General features: G+C 33.7%; 1 protein-coding gene across 8 annotated transcripts in view; it reads right to left on the bottom strand.

Annotated features, from left to right (window-relative positions):
- The window catches only part of Ca-beta (Calcium channel protein beta subunit), an 85,661-nt gene that overhangs the window by 40,104 nt on the left and 20,807 nt on the right, over nt 1-24,750 (bottom strand). For 5 of the 8 annotated variants that reach the window (XM_070294600.1, XM_070294601.1, XM_070294602.1 and 2 more), the window contains exon 3: nt 11,726-11,815. The exons of the other annotated variants lie outside the window; for them this stretch is intronic. In XM_070294600.1, coding sequence (XP_070150701.1) covers nt 11,726-11,815 — 90 coding nt within the window. The remainder of the gene's footprint in view (nt 1-11,725; nt 11,816-24,750) is intronic. 8 annotated transcript variants of the gene reach the window in all.

Genomic DNA, 24,750 nt, shown 5'->3' with positions numbered 1-24,750 from the left:
TATTAAAAATCTTTTTGATTTTTTTTTCTTTCGTTTTTTGAGAGAAATTAATCGGTCTGTCAACTTACATATGAAGAATTTTTATTCCTTCTTTTATCGCAAGTGAATCTCAATATTCAAGGATTACTAGTATTGTACAGCCGCCAGCTATATCTGACTCGCATGCCCATAATTTTATGTCTCTCGCGCGTACGTAAATTGTGTCCCAACTTCATCTGGGACTGAATATACGATTCTTCATTAATCAATATTTCGTGTAACGGCCGAAAAAACCAGTCGAATGACTGCGTCATAAAATAATACCGATTTCAATTTCTCACATTTTATAGTATTTGTCTGCGAATATATTGTATATGATTTATACATGCTAACGTAATAAAATGTAATATCATTAACATTATTATTAACAATAAATTATTCCATATTTAAAACGCAATATACAACATGCGCTTTAAATAAATCGATTTTTTCCACTTCATGTCGCAATCGCTATTTATACGTTATTTTCGCATCTTTTAAATTCTTACAAAAATTGTGATTTTATGAAGTAAATATTATACTGGCTATCAGACTCGCTATTCCTACTCGTTGATTTCGTATGAAAATAATGCATCGGAGTCGCGAGCGCGACCTAATCCAGGCGTAGCCGTAGAGAGACAGGGGAGATGTCCGTGGGCCCCTTTTTGGCGGTGTTGCGGGAGCCCGAATGGTGGGCCGTCGGGCCTGCAGTGTCGGTGCACACCGGCCTTAGCGCAGACATAGCGTTTCCGCTCTCCTCTCTCGCGGTACGCCGCGGTATAATGGCAACGTGTTTTCGTCTAATGTACTTTTTGTGATGTCCTTGATGGAGGAGTCTGCGAATGCAGAACTACAGGGCAGACCCGGTGGGGCCCGCCGGTGCGCGCGGAGTGCCGCGGGGCACAGAAGGTAGAACCTCGGGAGGGCACGGTGGTGAGGAAAGAGAGGCTTTGGGAGGGGGAGGGGCGCGACAAGAGGGTCCGGCAGCATCTCAACCCACCTCAACTTCGGGCCTAGTCAAGGTCAGTACGGCAGGACCATCGGTCCCCCTCGTTCACCTCTCTCTCTCTCTCCGTCACCTCGTCCGGTTTCTTTTTTTCCTGTTCGCGCATTCGATTCTCTCCGTCTCTCTTTTTCTCACCAGCTCGATCCCCCCTTTTCCCCCTACCGCTCCTTCCCTGCTTTCTCGACGGTGTTCGTACCGCATTATCGCGTCATACCGTGCTAGGACCCACGCCCTCTCCAATGTGCCGCCGTATAAATGTTTCTTTTCTTTTTTCACGGACCATCTTACGATCCGGCAAAATCCCAATTAGTGGAGATAACCCGTATGATAGGACGCCAGCGAATAGCATAGCGGATTATCGTAGGACACGTGATAATTCGCACGACGAAGATTGAATTGCGCGAGAAGTACGACTGACCAACGTACCAACGTAACGATCGCGAAAGTTTTGAGCGATTGCATGCAAATCCGTATAAATTATCACGCGGTATCGCCATTCGACATCGAGCTCGACGAATTGTTCGTCGCGTGCGCGAGATTATCGTTATTCTGCACACGACAAGTGTGCATGCTTTGCTGGCAGAAAAAAATTGCATTCTTTTCTTGTTTTTTCAAAATTTATATAATTAACACGCGATACGAAAAACATTACCGTCTAAATGGCGCCGACTTTTATTATTTATTATATTATTATATTTATTTATTATATTATTAATAATTCTTTCAATCGTGCAATTGAAATTTAAAACATTCTGATTATATTTAAATTCTTAATATTTTATAAAATACAAAAATTATTCTACATTACTCAAAAATTATCTATTCTTATCATAATTGTCAAATAAAATTATTTTTTGACATTTTTGAATTTAGCGAAAATTGTCTTTTCAAGCTTGGGATCGAAAGCAAAGTCAAGGCTAGATATCATGTACGGATTTACGGATTGAAAATTCGAATCCCTCGGAGGATCCCAAAGCGCAGTCAACTCGGCTGTTCGATCCAGCATGTACCGGAGGCCGAATAGCTGCCTCCGGTATATCAGGCGAAATAAAAAGGAGGATCTATTTATCTTGACGCCCGCGATCGTAAAGAAAGGCCTTTCGAGGATATCTGATTCATCAGCTTCATTCATCAACGTCGGCCGCTTCTGTTTCTTTCATTTCTTTGAAACCGTACACGGCTTCTCTAGTGCACGAGCAACGCGCGGAAGCATCGGTGTTGTTAGACGAGACGAGCGGATAGAACACTTCGAGTCGGCGATGATGAGGCCCAGTCGGGAGTTCATTTTCAATCGATTTTGTTAGCACGGCCTGAAGCGGCCTTAGCCGCAGCGCGAATAATCGTCTCGATTGAGACTGACGATCGATCAACAGTAAAGTCGAAAATTCACGAAACATTATTTTTTTTTTTTGTGTTCCTTCACGTATATATTATATTAAGTAGTTTGCAATGGTCATGTGCGAAGTATATATGCAGGAAGAAGTGATGTCATATTTATAAAATCTCTCATGAGGCAAAGAGAGATAAAATTCAATTATTATTTGCGTGTGAAAACTCATCATTTTTTATGTTAAATATTTCTTATTGCTGTCTTTTTTATAGAATGAATCAATTTATTGGAAAAAATTATCGTAAATATTGTCACGAAATGAGAGAAGAAGCGTCGATTCTCTTGAGAAAATCGCAACCTTTCAACAGTAAAAACCATTCGAGACTACTTTTATTCCTATTGTTCTATTCTTCTCCAAATTACGAATGCTGATGCGAGATTGTTGCATTTAATAATGCTGCATTTGCACTACGGACGCATCTCGGAATGTCTGGCGATAATGATCAACGGTCGAAGAGCGGGATGAGTATTAGGGAGAGACGGCTCTACGAAGCCGGGATGCTGCAGGGATGAGAGATAGATAGAGAGACAGAGGAGGGAGGAGAGAGAGAGAGGGGGGGGAGACAAGGAAAGAGAGAAAGAGCGAAGGCGGTAATTCGAGGCCCGGGAGGTGAGTGAGCCAAGGCATGCTAGTACCAAATGAGATTGTGGACCCTCTGACCATGTAAGACGACTTTCGGGTTCTGCTCAGACCTGCCTAAGTCCTTTACGCTTGGTATAAGGCCCGCTCCACCACATTTCCCCCTTCCCCCTCTTCACCGTCACAGTCGACCTCGACGTTGTCCAAGTTCCATTACTGGTTATGCCCGATTCCGGGCCCTTCTCACGCCAGTTTGAAAAATTCGGCGATTCACATTTATTCCCGATCCGAAATAAAATAAATTCCTGTGCCCGCGGCGCGCCGCGAATAATTGTCATCGTTACGACAAGTGTGATCGTAATGATTTGACGGTGATTCGCGTTCTTTTATGTAATCCGCCACGATACGACAAACACACGAGATCTGATATACTCAAGACGATTCGCTTATCGTCATGAAATTGATTTAATTAGATTGAATACGCAAACGCGAACATCAGATCGCGATGATTAATTATTTGATTTATTATTATTTGAAGATTCTTTTTGTTTGTGAGAGAAGGAAATAGCTTTTGGAAATTCGCTTAATTTTAACAGAGATAATTACGAGAAAAGAATAAAAAATGTTTTAAAATATTTCTGGGTGTGTAATGTTGGCTGGTCCTTCTTGCGAAGAAGGTAACATACAGACGCGATCTTTCTCACTTTATGGCTTATGGCTCCAAATATTGGTTGCCGGGCTTACATCGCTGCCAATAGCATCGAGTTACCGAGTTCTTTTTTCTTTCGACCTGCAAAAAAGTTCTGCTTTTAAATGTGCCAAATGCATTCTTTGTTCGGCCAGAATATAAAAGTTGTATAACACTGGCCACATTTTTTTTTTTCCATCGGCGTAGAATTGAAACATTCCAATGTTACATACAGTATACAGTATACAGAAAATGAACTTGATTCTTATAAAATTATAAATATATAATTTTTTATTCGCGTTTTTATTAAAAGCTTACTTGCAATATGTAATTATTTTATTTAAAGAAAAACATAATTAGCATGCAGTAGACCCTTTTCCAAAAACTGCACCTGACTATCTCTTATAATTACTAAACATAATTTTTATGTGTTACACGCTTATTCTGCAAAGTAGACTACAGTTTATACGACGCTTAGTTTTTTAATAAAAAATTATTTTTTATTAACCTATTACATCGCTTATATTTTTGATAAAAACAATTTGTTATTTGTGCGTACTAATATTTTAATGAAATTTTTTAACCATTGTCTCGCTGCATTTATTCTTCGTTATTATTTTGTAATCATAAAGATAGCCTTGCGCGTTTTGATTCGGATCGCAAGATTCGCGACGCGATGCCCGCTCCTTCAGGACGTATCTAATTGCCCGCAATTCCCGTCTTCCGGGTACGATGTACGTGAGCCCGCATTAATTGCCCCTGGGCGACGCGCATCTGCGTTCGTTGTCGCGACGTGCGTGATACACCAAGCCCGAGTTGTCACAGCTGCAGGTACCGAGAAGAACGATGCAACGGTTTCAATTGTTCGCATTATGGCCGACGGCTTAGCTTCTCGACTAGGCCTCATAGTTGTTATCCTTGAGAGCGCGCCATGCATCTCCTTCGTTTTGTCTTAGCGTACGCGGACAGAGAGCGGGCGGCAAAGGCGACGAGAGAGAGAGAGAGAGAGAGAGAGAGACGCGCGGAAGGAGAGACGGACGCGGTGGGAGGATAAGAGAGACGAAAAGGAGAAGCCGAGGAACCACGGCACAATGAGGGTTCCGAATGTTGCAAAACCGCCTGTGACGATACGGCCGGCTCCTACAAGAAATGATAATTGCCCACGTACCGCGTAGTTCGTCCCGGTCTATCTATTCCCCCTTTCATCGTATCAGCTCCCTCCGCCCGTGCGATTGGCATTGCGGTAGCTATCCCTTTCCGCGAGAGCCACCGGTTATTAGAGCGAGGGGAGTTCTACCAAGGGTATTCTTCAGGACCCTGTCTGTGCCGTTCGACGAGCGACGAACTGTTCGGAAATATAGACCGGTATTTCGTTTCGAGATGTTTTCATATGTGATTATCGGTCTTGTTTCTTTCGTCGTTTTAACCCGGTTTAATATTCAAACGAGAATCGCGTGACGATGGATAAGTATTAGAAGAAGATAGTTGAGGTAGAAGAAAGATAGATTCGGGTTTATTGATGCTATTGTGAAACCGTGAAGATAATGGATAGCCGTTAGGAACATAACTCGAAGAATATAATTTTTATTTCTGATTTTTTTTTCTCACGCTAAATAAAGTGAATTTTATTGTTGTATAAAAAAAATATTAAAATATATTTAAAAAATGATGAATGAGAGATTGGAGAATTTTTCAAAAATGTTGAAAGCTCAGATCATCGCTGCAGTCATTAGTTGCAGCGATTCCACGGCTTAGTTCGCTCCGAATTGAACAGCCAGTTTTTGTGCGGTCCAGACCTAATTGCGGAACGGCGGTATATTTTTTGACATACAGCACTGCCTGAAAAATCACTCGGTTATACAATACTGGTCTCTGTAGAGCCCAGTCATCCCGTGAATCAACGGCCAGAAACCATATGCTTCTGCTCGACTTCGCTATGGAGTCATTGAGAAAACGGTTGTAATAAGAGACCACCCAATAAGAGCTTCGTGCTGATCGGCAAATCAACGAAAGCTTCAGCCGAAAGCCTCTCATTATACATTTCATTATTTCGCAGGTGCAATCTACCCACGTATAATCAATTCTGTCGTATTTTTCCTCTTCTGGCGTTCAGACACGCGCTGTTTGCACATCATATTTCTTCAAAATCACTCTGACGTGTGAATTTTGTATACGTAATGTACAAAATTAATAGACAAAAATAAATCTTAAATTGTTTACACGATATCATGCTAATAATGAACAATTGTATCTTATCTATTCACATTAGAAATATGACGAAAAAATTTTTCTTTCTATTATTCTTTTGTTGTTCTTCAAAAAATTCTCGATCTCTTCTAAGACCCACTGTCAAATTTGCAAAATTGTATTGCGAAATTGAAATAATTTAAAAAATTTTATCTCACACAGATATCGTTGTACGTAAATATAAAGTAATATTATTTTTGACAAACGCGTTCATATTTGTGCGATAGCGTTTTAAATCATACCGGGGGTCTCTTCGGGCTTGGAATCTTCTACCTGACGCGGGGCTAAGAAGGAAGGTATTATAACCGAGCTGTAAAGCACTAAAGTAAAACAACCGAATAGTTTTCTAGAGGCCCTACGGTCCCTCCCGCTCGCCCCCCCCTCCCTCCCCCCTCCCCGAGTAAGTGGACATTAGCGCCCGTATTGTAGACCGTCTTTAGGTAGTGGTGGAAGCCTGAACAAAGGAAATATATATTGCAATGCAGTGTGTTGCAATTTTAATAGCCAGTAGCGTAGTTTACGTATCTGTATTATAGACAAGTTATACGTGTAAATTTTATGCATACAGTAATTGAGAATGGATCGCTAAATTATACGAGTGATATAATTATATCTGTTATAATCCATAATTATATTGTATATATAGATTAATGATGTATTTAGATATTCAATAACTCTAGATAATTAATAATAATAATAATAATTTATGTTTAAATTAATATTTTATACAATTAATAATAATAATAATAATAATAATAAATGTAATAAATAAAAAGAACACAGAATCGATAGACACAAATGGCGACCATTAAAACTAGACATTCCGATCACTTGAATTATATTGACAATCGGGCACATCCTCTATAAATATGTCGACGCCTATGTGCCCGCGTATGTGTATGTAGAAGCCGAGTTTTATGCTTCGTGGATATTTTCGGGCCTTCTTAGCTCGTTGCCCCATTCGGTCTATAGTGGGGAGATCACCCGTCGACCGACAACGCTATTGGTTACTGAGATTGCGTTACCGCGTCTCTCGATGGGTAAAGGCATGAAAGGAATTCATCGTTGGTTTATCGAAAAAACGAAAAACTTCGGAATCTCGCGAGATCATGCTAGACCGCAACTAGAATTGATTGAAATACAATAAAATGTATTTATAAATAGTAATTAATTTGCACAATTTTTGAAACTATCTATTTTGATTTTAAGATGCAATAATGCTCATTTGGGTGTAAGTTTCAATCTTAATCTAATCGTTTTTAAATATTTTTTTAGAAACAAAGCGTGAGATATTGTATTTCCGATAAATCTTATCTTAAATTTTTATTCGCGCATGTAAAATGATTAAACGTAATTTGAAATATATATTTATTATTTCGAAAAAGTTTTTTAAACGACCCAGCAATGTTTTTATGATAGTTGTTGATGTAAAAAAATTGCTATAAATTTTCTGAAAAATCAAAAAATATACCTATTTCTTACGAATATATATATATATATATATTATTCACAGCCTTCCCTTAAAAGTCTAAGATTCGACATTCCTACTCCTAACGCGCTTCTAACGCAAAAAAAGAAAAAAAAAACAATTCACTTCCGTTTTCTTCGAAAAGAAACGATAATTCTCCTAACCGAACAATTTCCGTGCATCGAATCTCCTCGGGCTTTCTCACGCTGATCCTACGCAAGGGTGGCACGTGATCGAGCGCGAGAGACTTGCGCGTTCACAGATCAAACAAGTGTAAAGAGGCAGCGAGAAAAAGATTCGTTGCACATTCATGCCGCCTTGCGCCCTGTCGCCCCTCGTCAAACATCGCCGTGTTCGACGCTCACGGGTGGGAGATCCTTATCTTGAATCAAAGATGCAAAATCTCAGCTCGAGAGGCGAGGAAGGATTTCTCAGGTAAGACGCGTTACTTTAAAAGATTTCGAGATTTATAACAATGCGGTCAATCTCTTGAATTATCGAGACTTAACTTTACTAAGTCTCATTGATCAATTTTTCGAAAATAATCATTTCATGCATTTACATTGACAGAAAAATTAATTTTTTCAGAGATGGTCATGCGCCTGGACAAAGAAAGGAGAGGGGAAAAAAGAAAGAGACAGAAAGAGAGAAATAGAGAAATCAAGAGAGAGAGAGAGAGAGAGAGAGAGACAATAAAAGAAAAATGACGACTTTCTCAATATTCAAAAATTTGAAGCCATTTGCATGTCTTGAGAGTAGTCATAGAATTAAGTCAAGTCAGGCTAAAACTACTTCAACTTATATATCTCGTTCGAAAGGAGTACCCTCGAAAGACTATAGGGTAGAGCCTTATAAAGTTTCATCTGGATCTCCAGGTATATATACTCTACTGCCTTGTAGATTTTAATTTTTGTAAATCAACAAAAAAAATTCTTTTAAAAGTTAATTATACATATGCGAAGAATCTATTCAACCGTATTATGAAGATCTATCTAACATAAAAAAAAATTTATCTGAAAACTGCAATTTAAAAACAATGTTCAAACAAAGTAAAAAAATTTGAAAATAATTTCAAAGAAAGAAAATTAATAATTATTTAATTTAACAATCATTTTGTTGTACGATGTGGACCTAACAATATTAATTGAAAAAAAAAGAAAATACTGTAATATTAAAGCAATTACAATTTTGTGTGTTACTAAGAACATAATAAAACGACTCTTTGTTTCATTCGGAGAAACGAGATGGACAATAAATAAAAATCCATTTCATTCGTTTGTCAATTGCTCATTCAACATATTCAAATACAGTCTAATATTTCATGCGTCGCTTGTCACGGCGAAAAAAAAAACGGTGAAAGGCGTTTTAAAAAAAAATATTGATCGATAATCCGGAAGCAAGTAAGTTTTGCCGGTATAGATACGACCGATCACAAAACATCACACAGTAAGATGGCATATGCGTTACCTTCGAACCGTCTAAAAAACAGGTTCCAGAGGAACCTGACCAAAAGTGAGTGACTATTAACGGCGGTATAGCTTTATAAAAATTTATCATCCCTCGGTTTAATAGTCCGCTCAAAGAACGGATATCTCGGTTGTGACTACGATGCCGATAATAAAATACCAATAAACGGAGTAAAAGAGGTTCTCCCCTTCTTTGCCCCAGACCCTCTCTATCTGACCCGCGGTCGCGGGCCCGTAAAGAAGCGGCACACATGTTCTGATTTTACACGCTAATCCCTCCTACGTAGGAGGACGCGCGTTGGTACCTGTCAAAAAATAGCAATGGGGTGTAACAATACTTCAAGAGACGGAGTCGGAATCTGGCAAAAGTTAACCGCCACGCAGCAGGGCTGCGAGTGGCTAGTTTGCCAGTTTTAAAGAGCAATGGCGTAAAACCGTTGTCGTATCTTCAAAATAAATTCGAGGAATTTTATATTAAATTAATATGCGTGAAAAATATGTGCATTCTTGAAATAAAAATAAAAATAAATATTTAGATATATGCTGTTAAGTACTTGTTAATGTCGCAAATAAATGTTACATCTAGACTAATACAATTCGTGATGTTATAAAATCAATTTAGCTACACTTGTAAATTTTTATTTTGCTTTTGATCGATAATGCTGTTATCAAATATGACATTTCTTTTAGATATTATTCTTTGCCAATTTATTGACTGATATAAGTTTCGAGCATCATATAAATCTGATTCAAAATATAATTATTTTGAAAATATATTATAAATATGTAATTATTTATACAGAGTGTTTCACATTAAGTATTACAAAATGTTTTCTCTAAAACTTGACGTGTCGTAAAAAAGTTTTCCTACGTATTTCGATTTTATATAAATTATAATATTACAAAAGAATTTCTATGACATTATCCGAGGAGACAAAAACAATTATTTGGTCGATCTCCTACGCCAATGGAAAATACTCTGCCGTAAGGATCTTGATGAGGACAAAGAGATCCTTTCCCTTTCTCATTCTTCTCTCTTACTTTAGGAACCTCCCCTTCTGCCATACCGTGGCAGGCCGTCATTGCACTAATGCAAGTCGCAGCCGTCCCACCACCGAACAACGGCGAACTGCAGCTGTCGGGGATACTCGGCCTTCACGTAGCTAATGCTTCTCCAAATACAGCTCGGAGTACTTTAAGATACCATCGAAAAATTAACTTTAACGTAAATTTAAATCTCAAATCTATCTGACTTATATTTCTTTTTAGGTATCAGAATTAAATTATTTGATCAAAAACGAAATTAATAAAATTAAGATATTTATACATTTATTATTCCTCTAAAAAAAAAAATTAAATTTCTATTAAGATATTAAAATTTATATAATATTGCAAATTTCATGCAAATATTTATTATTGTAATACGAAATTGTAAAATTTATTTAGAAATTTATTAATATAATTTTTCTTTTTTAATATAATTTTTCTTTTTTATCAGAATTTAATTTATAATTTCCAGTTTATTTTTTTAAATGAAAGGAAACTCATTAAAAATTATTATTGCTTTGCGTGACAAATGACATTATTATTTCATATAACACCAAAAATTCTTATTACTTCATATGATAGAGAAAAATTGTTAATTATACTGGAAAAAAAACATCGCAAAGATGGCCAATTCATTATAAATAATTTATAATCCGAACGTTCTTGAACTATACAATGATGCACTCTGTCTAATAGTTACAATCTATTGTTTAAATGTTTTCGAACTATGTATATAATAGATTGTAAAACATTAGAGAGATAGGGAGAATTTTTTGCCACAACACCCTGGATTGGCTATTTCTTTCTATGATATAGAAATATTCATTACATGATTGAAAAATAAACAGGTTTGTTCTTTGTAGCTATTCTTGCATTTCTTTCTTTCTATTCAATTTTTAAATATACATCTATCTTCTTTTTAATGTACAGGATAGAACTAGTGCAGAATAAAGAAAACTGAAAACTCCTACTATTTGTTTTGTGCATTCCTGTTTTCACCTCTTTTATATTTAGGCTGCGTTCGAATATTCAGTATTCGAATATGCCAGTAATGAAAATCTATAGTATATGTGATGTTAACTATAGATTTTCAATATTGATAGTGAATATCGGAACGCAGCCTTAGGTCGCTCTTATATAGAACTACCGAGGGCTTAAGTTTCATTAAATGTTCTTGTGCATGTTTTCTAATACATGCTCACGCGATACTTACAAAACCTATAGCTATTGGTTACTGTGCATAGAATAGCGTCTTCAGTTGACTAGTATTATAGAGACATAGAGTATTGCACAGTCCAACGGAAACATCACTGCGATCAGTTCTGATATGGACTTCAGTGTCATGTGTGGCGTTTTAATATAATATTTTCATTTTTTATTTCAAGTGCTGCTATAACAGTAAACCCCAATCATTTGTATTTGTATATTTTTTATTTAATGTTTTATTATTAACGTGCATCATTGATTTTAAAATGCATTCTGTTAACAAGAAGTTTAGCCGTCAAGTGTGTGCCACTAAAAGCGGATTAAACAAGTCAATTATCAATTATATATATATAAAATAAAACAGAGTTTATTTATTTACTGTGATGTATAAGATTAATGTATGCGGAATAAAAAGAAAAAGTTGTGCTGCGTGATTTAGTGTTCTTAATTACGAATACGTGTAACAATCTACATAGGTGAATACAACATAAAGATGAATTCAAATATTGATTAATATAGTGTGCAATTGCCCGTAATAGACATGTGGATTTTTGTTATTCTGAAACTTCGATCATTTGCGTCGAGCAGCATCACGATTGATCTACTTACAACAATTGCCGATCTTGCAGGTACGCACAAATTCACTAATTGCAGATCATTGCGACCCTCATGCAGCGTGACTCTTCCATTCAATCTTCCCTGAAAGCCCATTAAATTTTTAATTCAAGAGACAAAATGGTTAAAGTGACTAGCTAGCCGTTGTATGGAGAATTTTAATTGATAATGGCTTTTATACGTGAAATAAGTTATATTTTTTTCAGCCAGCCCATCCCATTCAGTCAATCAGACCATTCAGTCAGCCCATAAGTTATATTATACAATTTGTAAATATATTAAAATTAATTCAGTATTTAATTTATATATATTAATATCATAATTTAATAATTGTTATTTTTCTACTCAAGCACAAATTTGAGTCAATTAACAATATTAGTTTAGCTATGTATATATGTGTGAGTGGCTGAACCAGGAATCGAACCTAAAAAGTCTTTCCTTTTCTGGATAACTTCTTACCACTGACAATGAGTTACTCTGATAATGAGATCTCATACCTTATACTTGTATATTTTATTCACTTTTTTTGCGTTGTACATTCTAAATAAATCGGAAGCGGACAGGTTCTGTAGATATGAGTGTGACTCGTTTTAATCTTAAATAAATTTTTATCAAAAGATAGCAGGATAGTGTGTCATAGACTAAGTAGTCAAATAAAATTTCCATAATTATTTATCATCAATTGACTTGTGATACGAACAAAGTGATTATATACTTTCAATAACGAAAAGAATTATAAATAAAAATAGCTGCGAAAAAACACAGCGACTATTTTTATTTATGTATAACAGTATCTCGACATAAACATTTTGTGTAGCACAAATATTATCAATTTTAAGAATATAAATGTAATTAAATCCTAACTATCGATGATGTCATCGGCACTATGTCAAAACATAAAATAAATTAATTATATAATATTTACAATTCCAGAGAATTAAATGATTTATTTATTGTTATTAGAAAATGTTTTGTATAGGATGCTCATTATTCAAGAGTCAATTCTAAACACGACTTAAACAATGCCAGTTTAGAGTTCACAGATTATTTCAATTTGTTTATTTTATATTGCTTTAAATATTTAATTATTATTTATAAGGAGATTCTAATATTGCATAAAGGTAAGATTTCTCGTACACACAAACAATATTCTTTATAAATCAAATAGTCATAGATAAGATTTAAAGTAGATACGTGTAATTTGGCTAACAATAAGTAAAATAGATTTTATAGTAGATAGTAGGTTTTTTTAAAGATACAAGACCCATGTCCCATTCCGTCTCTTTTTTATATAGTCCAACCCTGTGAGAACACTAACTTGTAGGACATAATCCTAGAGGACCTGCCACCTAGATACACAATGTCCTATATTTGCGCACAAACGCACACATTATCTACCTACTATCCACGTGTTGTAAGAAATGATTAAAAAAAATCCATGGATTAAAATACTATACACACATAGAAAAATTCTCTAAAAATTACTAGTAAAATCTTTGTAATTTTTTTCCAAGTAATAATTTTTTAAATACGATATAAAAGTTTGAAATTGAGTAAACTTATACATAAACGCTTATTTCTTTGTTCGTTGCGCCTATGATGATGTTAATTATCACATACTTTAAATAAAATATCATATTAGCATTCGCTTATGTAATTCATGAATAATCTGTAATTACGTTTTAGAATATAATTATATTTCATCTTATGATAATGTAGCTTGTAATTAGCCAGCCTTAGATTCTTATGTTTAAAAAATAGTTGCTAAAAAATTAAAGTTGCAAAAATGTATTTTTATTATATTTATTTTCAGCAAAAAACTTTTATCATTATTTTGATTTATAAAGAATAGTAGCTGCCAGAATTTTGATCACTATTTATTTAAGCCGGCTACAACGAGAGTGTGTGTGTGCCCGCCATTCGTTTATTTATTTACGATCGTTGCTAGCTCGTTTCTTTTCTGTGTAATATTGAGGTGAGTACAAGGATATTTTTCCGAGCCATTTTATGAAGAATAATTTGGGAGATGGTTTTATACCGATATCTCGGTTTCTTTTTCTCATCTTTTCTCATACTTCATAATTACATAATAAACCCGATTTTTTCTTCTGGCAGGTGCAAAAGATTTCATTGCGAGCACGAAATATCATAAATTTGGCATTGAGTATAAAACGTGCATAAGTTAGTTTGATGTCTTAATTCTAAATTCTTACAAATATGTATTATATATCTACAAAAAGATTATATTTATATAATAAAAAATTTTTAAAAATATGTTTGTAATATAGCAATTTTACAAATGTGGCCGAAAATTCCAAGTATTGTTTATGAAATGCAAAATAATTTTTTTTACAACACAATTATAATTTTACTGGCTTTTATATTTAAATATCAAATGCATATGATTGTGATGCTTATACTTTTTTGCAAATAAATAAAATACGATATCTGACGTAATATATTCTTTCGCGTACTAGTAACATTAGAGTTTTTAATTCAATTATACTAAAGCCGCGAGAATTAAGCGGCTTGTTGCTCCTAATTAAAAGCGGCAAAGAAAATAATAATATATCGTGAAGTTTTGAAAGTCTCCGGGTTTTTTTTTTTGGTGACATAGCATTTTCCAACATTTATACTGCGTACTAACATCTCATAAATAAATTCCGAAAAAGATTAGTTTTTCAAGAGATATTGTCCGTTATAATTTCTTAAGAAAAAACCCAAAGGATTTTAGTGGAACACAGTGTCATGTACCTGTGGTATGTCTGAAAGCGAATATTTTACAAATCTATGTAATTGTTAACTACGACTACCGCTCTTTTGTTCACTTCCAACGTATTGGCTTTCTTCTGTCATATTCCCTGCTGATTTTCTTTTACTTTCTCCTAGATATTCTGTATAGGTATACTTTAGTTTACCTATTTCCCAATTTAAGTGATATTTTATACTCATGCTGCATTCTATACATAATAGAACAGGTTTCTTTTCAAATATTTAATAAAATATTTTTTTCTTTTTTTTTTAAGGAAAATATATATTTAATTTTTTTATGAATCTACATATATATTTTTTAATAGCTGCAGATTATAGCGCCAATTATAAACAAAACATCTTCTGTTATAGAGCAGATAGTCGACCTAATATTGATATGTGAGTTTATTTCTTCCTTATTTGTATTATGTTATCAAAAACGTTCGTAAGATAAAAAGGATAACATATCAATATTATTCGTAACGCATAGACGAATCAAGAATGTAGCATCTTTGAGTTTACATGTAAATCTTAGAAAAAGATGATTCGAATCGAGATTCTATTAGTTACATATAAAAAATTATATAAGGAATAGATTTGTGCAAAAATAATGTATGTTTTGCAATTATATATTATGTAAAAATAATATAATTTTTTACTTAACAGTAAGAGAGAGAGAGCAGACAATGCCATAAAAACGTAAGGAATTTGAATACTGCTTTTAAAACTAAGAAGCTTATGCGATTAAATTAATATAAACAGTAAAAACTGCATTTGAAATTATTTCCTTTTCAATCATTTTTTCCCTCAATAATTCTTCCTTGTTATTTATGGACAAATTTTGAAAATACCTATTCTTTGAAAAGTGACATGCTTTTGTGCGCTAAATAGTTTTGAAATATCTGTTTAAGTTTTCGATATTTATCGAAAATATATCCAGTCAGCTATTTTGCGCGAGGACAATTTTTGAGGTCTAATGCGAGTAATTCTAGCTAACAAATTTTACAATATTGTGAAAAAATTCACCATTCGCAGTTTGCTTTTTGGAATAAATTAGGCCTTTTTTTAAATTGTTTATAATATGAAAATTATTTCACAGAGAAGAAAATTGTCTCTAAATTTGCCAGAGAATCCGCCCTTAAAAAAAAATTTAGAGATTTTGGGACGACCAGCTATATAAAGATATATCTTTCTATGTGGAATATATAAACCATGCATGAATAATATACCGTAATTACGGTACACTCACGCAATATAGATTGCATTACCGCGGACTCTTCAAATTACAGTGGAACGTTTCACCGATTGCACCCGTACGGAGATCGCTAAATGTTCGCGACTTAATTCCGCGCAGAATCATCCAATTAGTTTACTATAAGCATCGAAATTATCTGCTATGGGCCAAAATAGCTCGTGTCGCGTCGCGCTATATTACCGCCAGGGACATGCTTGGCTAATGAAACTTGTCGCCATTCGGTTGCATCTCAGTAACTCAGCGTCACATTTGCCTCATTACGATGATTGTTATTGCAAACTGAATCGCGGAATTCTTTAATCGGTCAAGATGAATTGCACGTACATGCCGCGCTTTCAATTCGGGAAATGTAATCGCTAACAGCGTCGAGACACAAAATAAAACTGATAGTGAAAAGGAAACAAGTGGACGCGGCAAAAATAGGGCACAGAAGAGTTCCGCAGGAAGGTATCGCGTCAAAGTTGCCGCGCAGCAATAATAAGGCTCATTCTCACCCTCCATTTCTCTTAATCTCCCTCTCTAGAAAGATGCAACATATGGTGAACGACGCGAAGCACCCTTCTGTAGTTTTCAGATTCCGTTTTTAAAGGAGTATTTTAGATTTCGATTTATTTCTATACTGATATTACAATGGATTTCAAGATAATTAATAATCAATCGGTATTTAAAAGAAATTTGAGATTTATTTAGGCAAACGGATTAAAGCGATATATTGCAATTTAAAAAAAAAATTTGTGAAGATTAAAATTGTGTTAATTTAATAAAATTTATAATTTTTTTATTTAAAAGTTAGAATGAAATAAAAAGAGAGTTGTTTTAGCAGAAATTTGTTAATATTATGCTAATCAATGCCACACACACACACACACACACACATACACAACAGTCTCCTTTTGAGATTTTATCTCATTGTCAGTCAAACATGGCATGATAATGTGTGCGTGACGTAACATGCGCGTGCTCTTACGCTTTTTTTTATGTCGCCACCAGATGTGCACGTGCGTATGCACGTTTTCTTTGCATTTCACGTCGCGCAAGTAAGCGCGATGAATCTAAGGGGTGATCAGCGAAAAGGAAAAGAAAGAGAGAAAGAGAGAGGGAGGAGAAAGAGAGAAGAAGTCACGCAACGAGCATGAATGCATCTACGTGACGCACAACCCCTGTCAGTAGATTATCATGATCTGATCACACGCTCTTTCGAGGAAAACGAGATCATGCAAGCCGCAAAATAAAGTTTCGGCCATGGCAGTAGCTGAATAAAAGCGAAACGTGACTATGAAAAAAAGTTAGTGTAGTTCGAAACGAAGTAATAACGTATAAAATGACACATTGTAATGAAATTTTTGCAAGATTCTTTAAAATATTTTTTTTTTAAGAATATTTATTTTGTTTTTAAAATATGCGCTTATTCTCGTAATTTTTGTATAAGATACGAAACTTTATAAAATCTGAGTTTATAAGATGTAATGTCATGAAATATATTTGTTGAGATTATAAAAATCATCTGAGGAAGTAATTTTAAAAAGTTAAAAGACAATGCGCAGTACCCCCTTTTGCAAGTTCTTAAAAAAAAAATAATTTTTCTTAAATACATATTTTATCCAATATCTTATATAAAATCATTATTAAATTTTAAAATTCAAGTAATTTCACATTATTATCACACAAAAATTGAGTATCAAATTATATAATAATTATGTCTAATAAATTACGATACTAAATAAAATATGAAACAAAAGTAAAGTTGTTTGTTGCATAAGATCTATTTTTTACTCGCTAACAATCCTCTGAGCGCTTAATTATGAATTACAAGCGTGTAATATTTGACTATGATTAATCTAAAAATGAAGTTTCACACTTGGTAAATATCAACGGTAACACGGCAACATATCGCTGCAGATAACGCAAAATCGCGCTGAGCGCCGACATATCAGTAACGACGAAACTCGTTTCTCCACACTCAGACATACGTACTTAATTTAATTGACCCATAATTACATCTACCGATAAGACTCGCTCCCTCCACCCCCCCCCCCCCAAATGCCTCCGGCGTTTCTCCGTACTTTCGTGCAACTTGATTAAACAAAACTGCATAGTCGTGTATTTCAATCGATATTACATATGTATTCAGTTACGGTCTTCGGACATATTAATTTCACTACTAAAACTTTTAAACCAAGAGAATTTTACAAACTGTAAAATAATTTTATACCTTTTCTTCTTACTTTTTACGCTTCTTGAATTTATTAAGCAATATAATTATGTATATTTCTTATTCAGAGATTATTCCATTCAACATATTATCACATTACAAAAATTAACTAATAAAAGAGCATAGAGACGCGAAATTAAGGCACGAGCAATAATGTTATTGCTTGATGTAATCTCCCGATATATCCTTGGCAATTTGGCCACGGCAGCCTGTATTTATCATCGCAATACGGTTGAGAAAAATCAGCGAACAACGGTGATGCAAAATGAAAAAAAAAATTGAAATGGAAATGATTAAACGAATAGCGCGACGAGTCGGTGCGAGAGAGACACTTAGTCGCATTAGCAGAGCAATGAAATCGCAACTCGTAAGCCGGATCGTGTCACGATCAGCTGCGATCGGCGCAACGGTCCAATGCGCTCGCGCCCGCACCAATCTTAATTACAATCGCAAATGAGACGGGGAGCGGATAATTGCCGCGCATGTCGCAAGTCGCTTTACAATGTCGTTCAGTGTGTGTCCCCTCTCACCACCTCCTTAACATGATCGTATACATAAAGAATATTACGTGTGTGCCGTTGGAAAGTGGATTCCAATCGAAACTTCGGCTGCTTGTTGGACCGATAACGATTTAATTGTGTATAACAGTATAATTAATTAGCGCGCCAGTTTCTTTATGTCTGGACATTAGAAATGTATTTATTATTACAAATGTTGAATTTATATAAAAATTATATACTATTTATTGCGACGTGAGGTATGTGAAAATGTCAAATTTAACTAAAGTACGTTTACGAATGTCTTTAAATTTTATTACATCAATATTTTTAGTCGAGTAACTTTGCAATATATATATATATATATATATATATATATATATATATATATATATATATTACACACATACACACACACACACGAATGTACACATATACACGCACTATCGAAGAAATACGAAGCGTTTTGCACTATTGTATATATATTATTTTACTGTTCGAGGGACGCTGGACGAATGATATCAAGTACGAAAGAAATTTGACAGAGCGTCTCCCACTCTATTATAGTACTATTCAAGTATCATTGTGCGAATGATAACAAAGCTGTGACACGTAAACAATAGCGCGCTATAAAAGTCACCAAGGCCAAACACAAGATTGTTGATAGTTTGTTGATGTTGTATTTTACGTACTATAACATATATATGTATATAGTATATATATATACACGGAATATTAAATTATACAAATATTTTAAATATTATAGATTAATTATTTATTGAACAATTAACATATCACGAAATCTTTTATTATGCTAATTAGTTGGACCTGCGATTCGATTATTTTACTACACGTTCTTAATCCAAATTATATTTAGATTGCCAAAAATTTAAACGATAAAGCATCGTGGACAAAATACATGTGACTTTATGGATTGTTAAGGAAATAATTATAGTTCGTAAAAATCGCAACAAAAATAATTTATAATTTGATTTTCTAACAATGCTTTCCCATGCCAAGTATAACTATATTGACTCAGATTTGAGCCAATAAAATTTTGGCTTATTTCAAATTTGAAAATGTCAAAAAATTTTGATTCTCAGAAATTGGAGAAACTATTTGCTATCATCACCAGACGTATTAAGTCTCTAAAGAAAAGTGAGAAATTGAGGATATTATAAGCTTTCTATGATATTAACGAGCCGTGAAATAAAGAAGGATTACATAAACTAACACGAAATATTGTATCAGTTTTATATTAATAATTAAAAATTGCTTTTTTATTTGAACAATTCTCGTACCCTTCTCGTACCTTTTTCTCTTATAGCATTAATAAAAAAGTAAAAATAATACTAACGACCTATATATCGTGGAAATATCCAAGGTTGATTCAATACACCGACAGTTAACTTTTATCCTTAACAGTCGCAAAATGCGTCACATGGAAATTATGTACGATCGACAAGCGCGTAAACTTTTACGCTCACATTTTATTATCACTTACGCGAGCTAGAGTTGCTACACGTAAAATGCATTCTCTCTGTAGCCCATCGATCAATGCGTTTCCGTGGACATTCTGAGCGATGCTCTGTGTGTATATGTGTCTGACTTCCGCGCTTAACTAGCACTTATATTTAGACATCTACCATGCTGTAAAGATTTCTCTTAGGCCGCCATAAATTTTATGTAAACCGTAATTAGACACGCGCGGTACCGGCGCAGCGATTTCACTCGCGACATCGCGTCTATATATTTGTGCATTAATGTGTTCTCGATATCTGCACTGACGCATTTCTTGTTCCGTTAAATCTTCCGTTTCATTATATCGTAGTTATTATTATCGTTCCTATTTATATTTGGATACGGCCGGACTAGGTAAAGTTTCCGATATTTTCACATCGTCGCTTACGATTCCTAATTAATCTCGAATGCTTTGTGCTTTAAAGCACCGAAGCTCAATCGATCGCATCGTAATGGGTTTCTGTTAGCGCTTTTCTTCGTCGTACAACTGCACTTGCATTTTATGCTTGTCGACATCTATTTCTATAGAATGACGCATGCTACAGCCTCTATAGAAAATTATATGCAAGATTCTTTAAATATGTATTTGCTTTAAAATACAACTACAATTATAACAAAATAATTTAAAGTGTAATATAAATCCCAACGCGCGTGCATGCTATTTTTATCTTCATCCACATTTCTTCAACAGAGAAAAAAAGAGAGAGTAGGAAATAATAAATTATATTATTTCCTGTTTTTTTTTATTAAAAAAATAAAAATAATTAGTATAGCAATTTTATATGTAATCTCTTTCACATATCATAAATTAAATACTTTTAATTAGCTTGTTAATGAAATTATACTATAATTGCACATTTCATTATTTCATCATCATTATTTTATCATTACTTTTTATACTATTTGTCTAAAAGAGAGAGAGAGAGAGAGAGAGACAGAGAGAAAGAGAGATGGGGAGGAAGAAAGAGGCTGCGTTTCAATATTATGTAATAAATATATAAACAAAATAATATCGATTTTGCAATTATCTATTATTATAGAATAATTTTGAAAAGTACAAAAAATTCATCAATTATGTTTTGATAAGTTTTAATATAATTTTAATTATCTATATATGTAATCTAGGTATACGAATAATTGACATATACTTTGCCAATATGTTTCTGTTGATATCTTTCTTCGGAAGAGTTACTTCCGTACAGTATGCATATTTATACATTTTCGTTAGCAAAAATTTTACTTATTAGAGTGCTATAAATCATTTCTGCAAACTGTATTTTTAATTTTGTACTTTATCGCGTTTGCGTTATCAAAACATATACTAAATTATTTTCATTAAGATATAATATATATTCATTTATTTATACGTGACCAACTTTGAAACGAATTGAAGAAGTATTATTTTTATTCTGAATGTGTAAGTGATTCGATTATTCAATATTACATTTTCTTGGCTGCGTATTGTCAGGTATGAGCTTCAATGCAAAAAAATAGATTTTTTGTACGTATATTTTTTTATCCGATATTTGCAAGATCGCTCTGTTCATAATGTAATATTGTATTTTGTTATGTAATATCGTATCCTAAATGTGAACATCTTCTGGCAAATTGAGACCACTAAAAGAAAACCGGCATAAAGATGCGCCGAAATAACCCATCGAATCTTACACACACACACTTTCTGATGTCTACCATCATAAATTCTAAAGAGTTACACACGCACATGTATGGCCTATCAAAAACGATCCACGATTTCCGGGAATAACAGAAGACGAAGGTCTGCTCGTCTCGACTATTTTAAAACGAGGTTTATAGGAAGAGGAGTCGAAACTAGAGCGAGAGAAGCGGTGAAGGAAAGAGAGAAAAAAGGTGAGAGAGAGAACGAAAAAGAGAGACAAGGAGCTTGGCAGTAGGGCCCGGGTAATGAGTATAATCAAAATGGTTTAGTAGAAAGGCAGCCGCGAGCTATACCTCACCTTACCAGTGTACACGGTCGTGCATTTGAATTTGAATTTTGAACCAACTTTTGCCATAATGTTCATTGGTCACGAGACACCATCTGGTGGATGAACAAATTAGGGGTTACTAAATCTGCCCTTTTCTCTATTCGTCTCTAGCTGTGTTATTGTTCGAAATAAAATCACCTCTAGCGGTCCTTATGTGTGTATCCTTATGTACACTGGGCGGACGGATAGTTATCTCTACCGGCATAAGTTTGCAAACGTCCTCTTCGCAGATGTTTTGCCAACGTCTGTTACTTTTTGATGGTCCTTTTGTTTCAGCTACCGACAGACTTCCTTCCTTCTTGACGTGCCGATGTTGGCGGCGTCCTGCTTGACCTTCCGTCAACCGTTCGACTCTTGAGGCCACGGAGATTCATACGAGAAGCCTGAGTAAAGTAGTCTACTTTTTTAGAGTAAAGTAGGTAAGTAGAAAGTGTGCATTTTTCTTTTCGATTTTATTATATGTATTTGATACAAGTATTGTTTGATAAAAATTATTCTTCAACTTCGAGATGAAACATATCTATCAATGATTGCATTATATTATATATCGTACTTTTAAACAAATATTTTTATAAAAAAAAAACATACAAATTTGATGATGTTTTTTCCATTATAAAATGCATACACATTATATGTCACTGTCCTATTAATGTAATATCAAATATTCTTATCTAGATTATATGAAGCAATGCATATTTTCATCATAGAACCAAACTATCGGCAACATTTAAAATCGATATAAGAATATTTAATGTTACATCTAGCTATACTTTATTAACTACATTTAATTAGGCAACCTTAGGAAATTATTCATACATAATTACAGTTATTATATAATAAATACTAAATTTTTTTGCAATATTAATAACTGTATTTTAATTACGTATAAGGTTTATTAATTGATGAGTATATTGAATACATAGTGATACACAATATTAAATAATTTAATTATGTTTCATAATTATTTTATAATGTGACATGTTTATAAAACAATGTCCATTAATCGATAACAGATATTAAAATTTTACTGTATATCTATATATATTTTAAAATATAATTCCAATCTGAAAAATTAGTATAGTAATAATAATATTAAAGTTTGATTGCAAAGCTGATATTAAATATTTTTTTTTTTGTAAATTATAATTACACAACATATAAACTATAATGAAATAATATATATTATATGTCGCAACATATTTTAACATGATAGTTACAGCATTTTTCATACTCTAAGATGCATCAAGATTCATATCTGGGAAATAATCGCGTAGAAAAGGATATACGCAAAGAAATATTGTCAAGAAAGGACACAGCATCATTGTAAGCACCAATTCATAGTACAACCTTAAAAAAATACACACTCCCGAAAGGATTAAGATGGCTCATGCTGCGAATTTGAGAAAAATATCACAAAGCTTTTCCAAATCAGTGGCGCATATCCTATAGCCTTGATCATCCCTTTTCTGCTTTATTATACTAACGCAACCCTTTTAATCGCGTTACAACGCTTTAGCAATATTTATATTTATACCATCTCTCAAACATTGCAAATTTAATTGTTTGAGAAAATTATGTTTAATATCTAATTGTTTCGATTATGATTTCTCTTTGATTATCATCGCGATTAACTCGCGACAATTACGTATAATCAAGCTTATGACATTTCTTTCATTGATATACTAAGAAACAATACTTCTTCGTGCGTTTTATAATTATGTGCTCCGGATTGCTATTATCAAATGAAGCAGCGGACTTGTTTATCTTCTCAAACTTTTTCCAAAAATCTGCTTGATGGTTTGTCAAGGGCGATAATAAAACAATAATAAAAATAAGTAAGAAAAGAAAATAAGAGAGAACAACTGTCACAAAACCTGGGCCAGATATTAATTCAATGATTAGGTAAAAATAAAAAGTTTTCTTCTTTTTGGAGATTGATATTTTTATTTTATAACGCAGCTTATTTTCTCTACAATTCCTAGAGTAAGAGTTTATATTTTATGTTTCCACGATTTTTATTCCTATTAGAATAAAATATTCTAAGTCCCGATCTTTATTTTCCGCTTATTAATTTCATTATGATGATTTTTTTTTTCGCAAATACTCGACATTCTTCTTCATCGCGGAAGAGATACGAAGCGAGGTAACTCAAGTAAACGGTTAAACAGCGGTCGTAGACCGATATGCAGAGCCCTTATGCTGTCTAAATACTTAATAAGGCTCAACAAGCCCCCATAACCGCATATTCCCTCTTACAGATTAAGACGCTTGACATGCCGGAGAGAAAGGAAAAGTATACTCGTTCCATCGAATGTTTTCGCTCTCTCAAGTAAATTCATGAGGTAACACCAAATGGATGAATGCACTAAAATAAATATATTTAAGCGTACACGACGATAATACAAATTTAAACTAAATATTTTTTTTTATTGAAAGTTAATTTCTAAAGATAAATTATAAAAAATTTACTTCTCTGCATAATCTTCCTACATTTCAATGCAACGCTTAGGTAATTTAAAAACATCAAAATTATAAAAATTTTTAAATTGTGATTCAATCCATTTTGCAACATTTAAAAAGACCAAATGATTTTCTTTCTCTATTGTTATTCTTCTTTCTTTGAAATATTTCGTTTATTTGAGTTTTTGAAAAAAGTTTCTTCATAAAACTTACTAAATCAATGTAAAATTTCTGTAAAATGAGAATTTGTATTAATTAGAATAATTATATACATCACTTTTAGCAAACGTTGCAATATCTGTTACAATATTTAGTTT

The sequence above is a fragment of the Polyergus mexicanus genome, unplaced genomic scaffold (genome assembly GCF_030449975.1).
Source record: "Polyergus mexicanus isolate NDT 795.1 unplaced genomic scaffold, iyPolMexi1.0 SCAF_4, whole genome shotgun sequence".
Lineage (NCBI taxonomy): Eukaryota > Metazoa > Arthropoda > Insecta > Hymenoptera > Formicidae > Polyergus > Polyergus mexicanus.
Note: the sequence above shows the minus strand (reverse complement) of the source record. Positions and strands in the feature narration are given on the sequence as shown.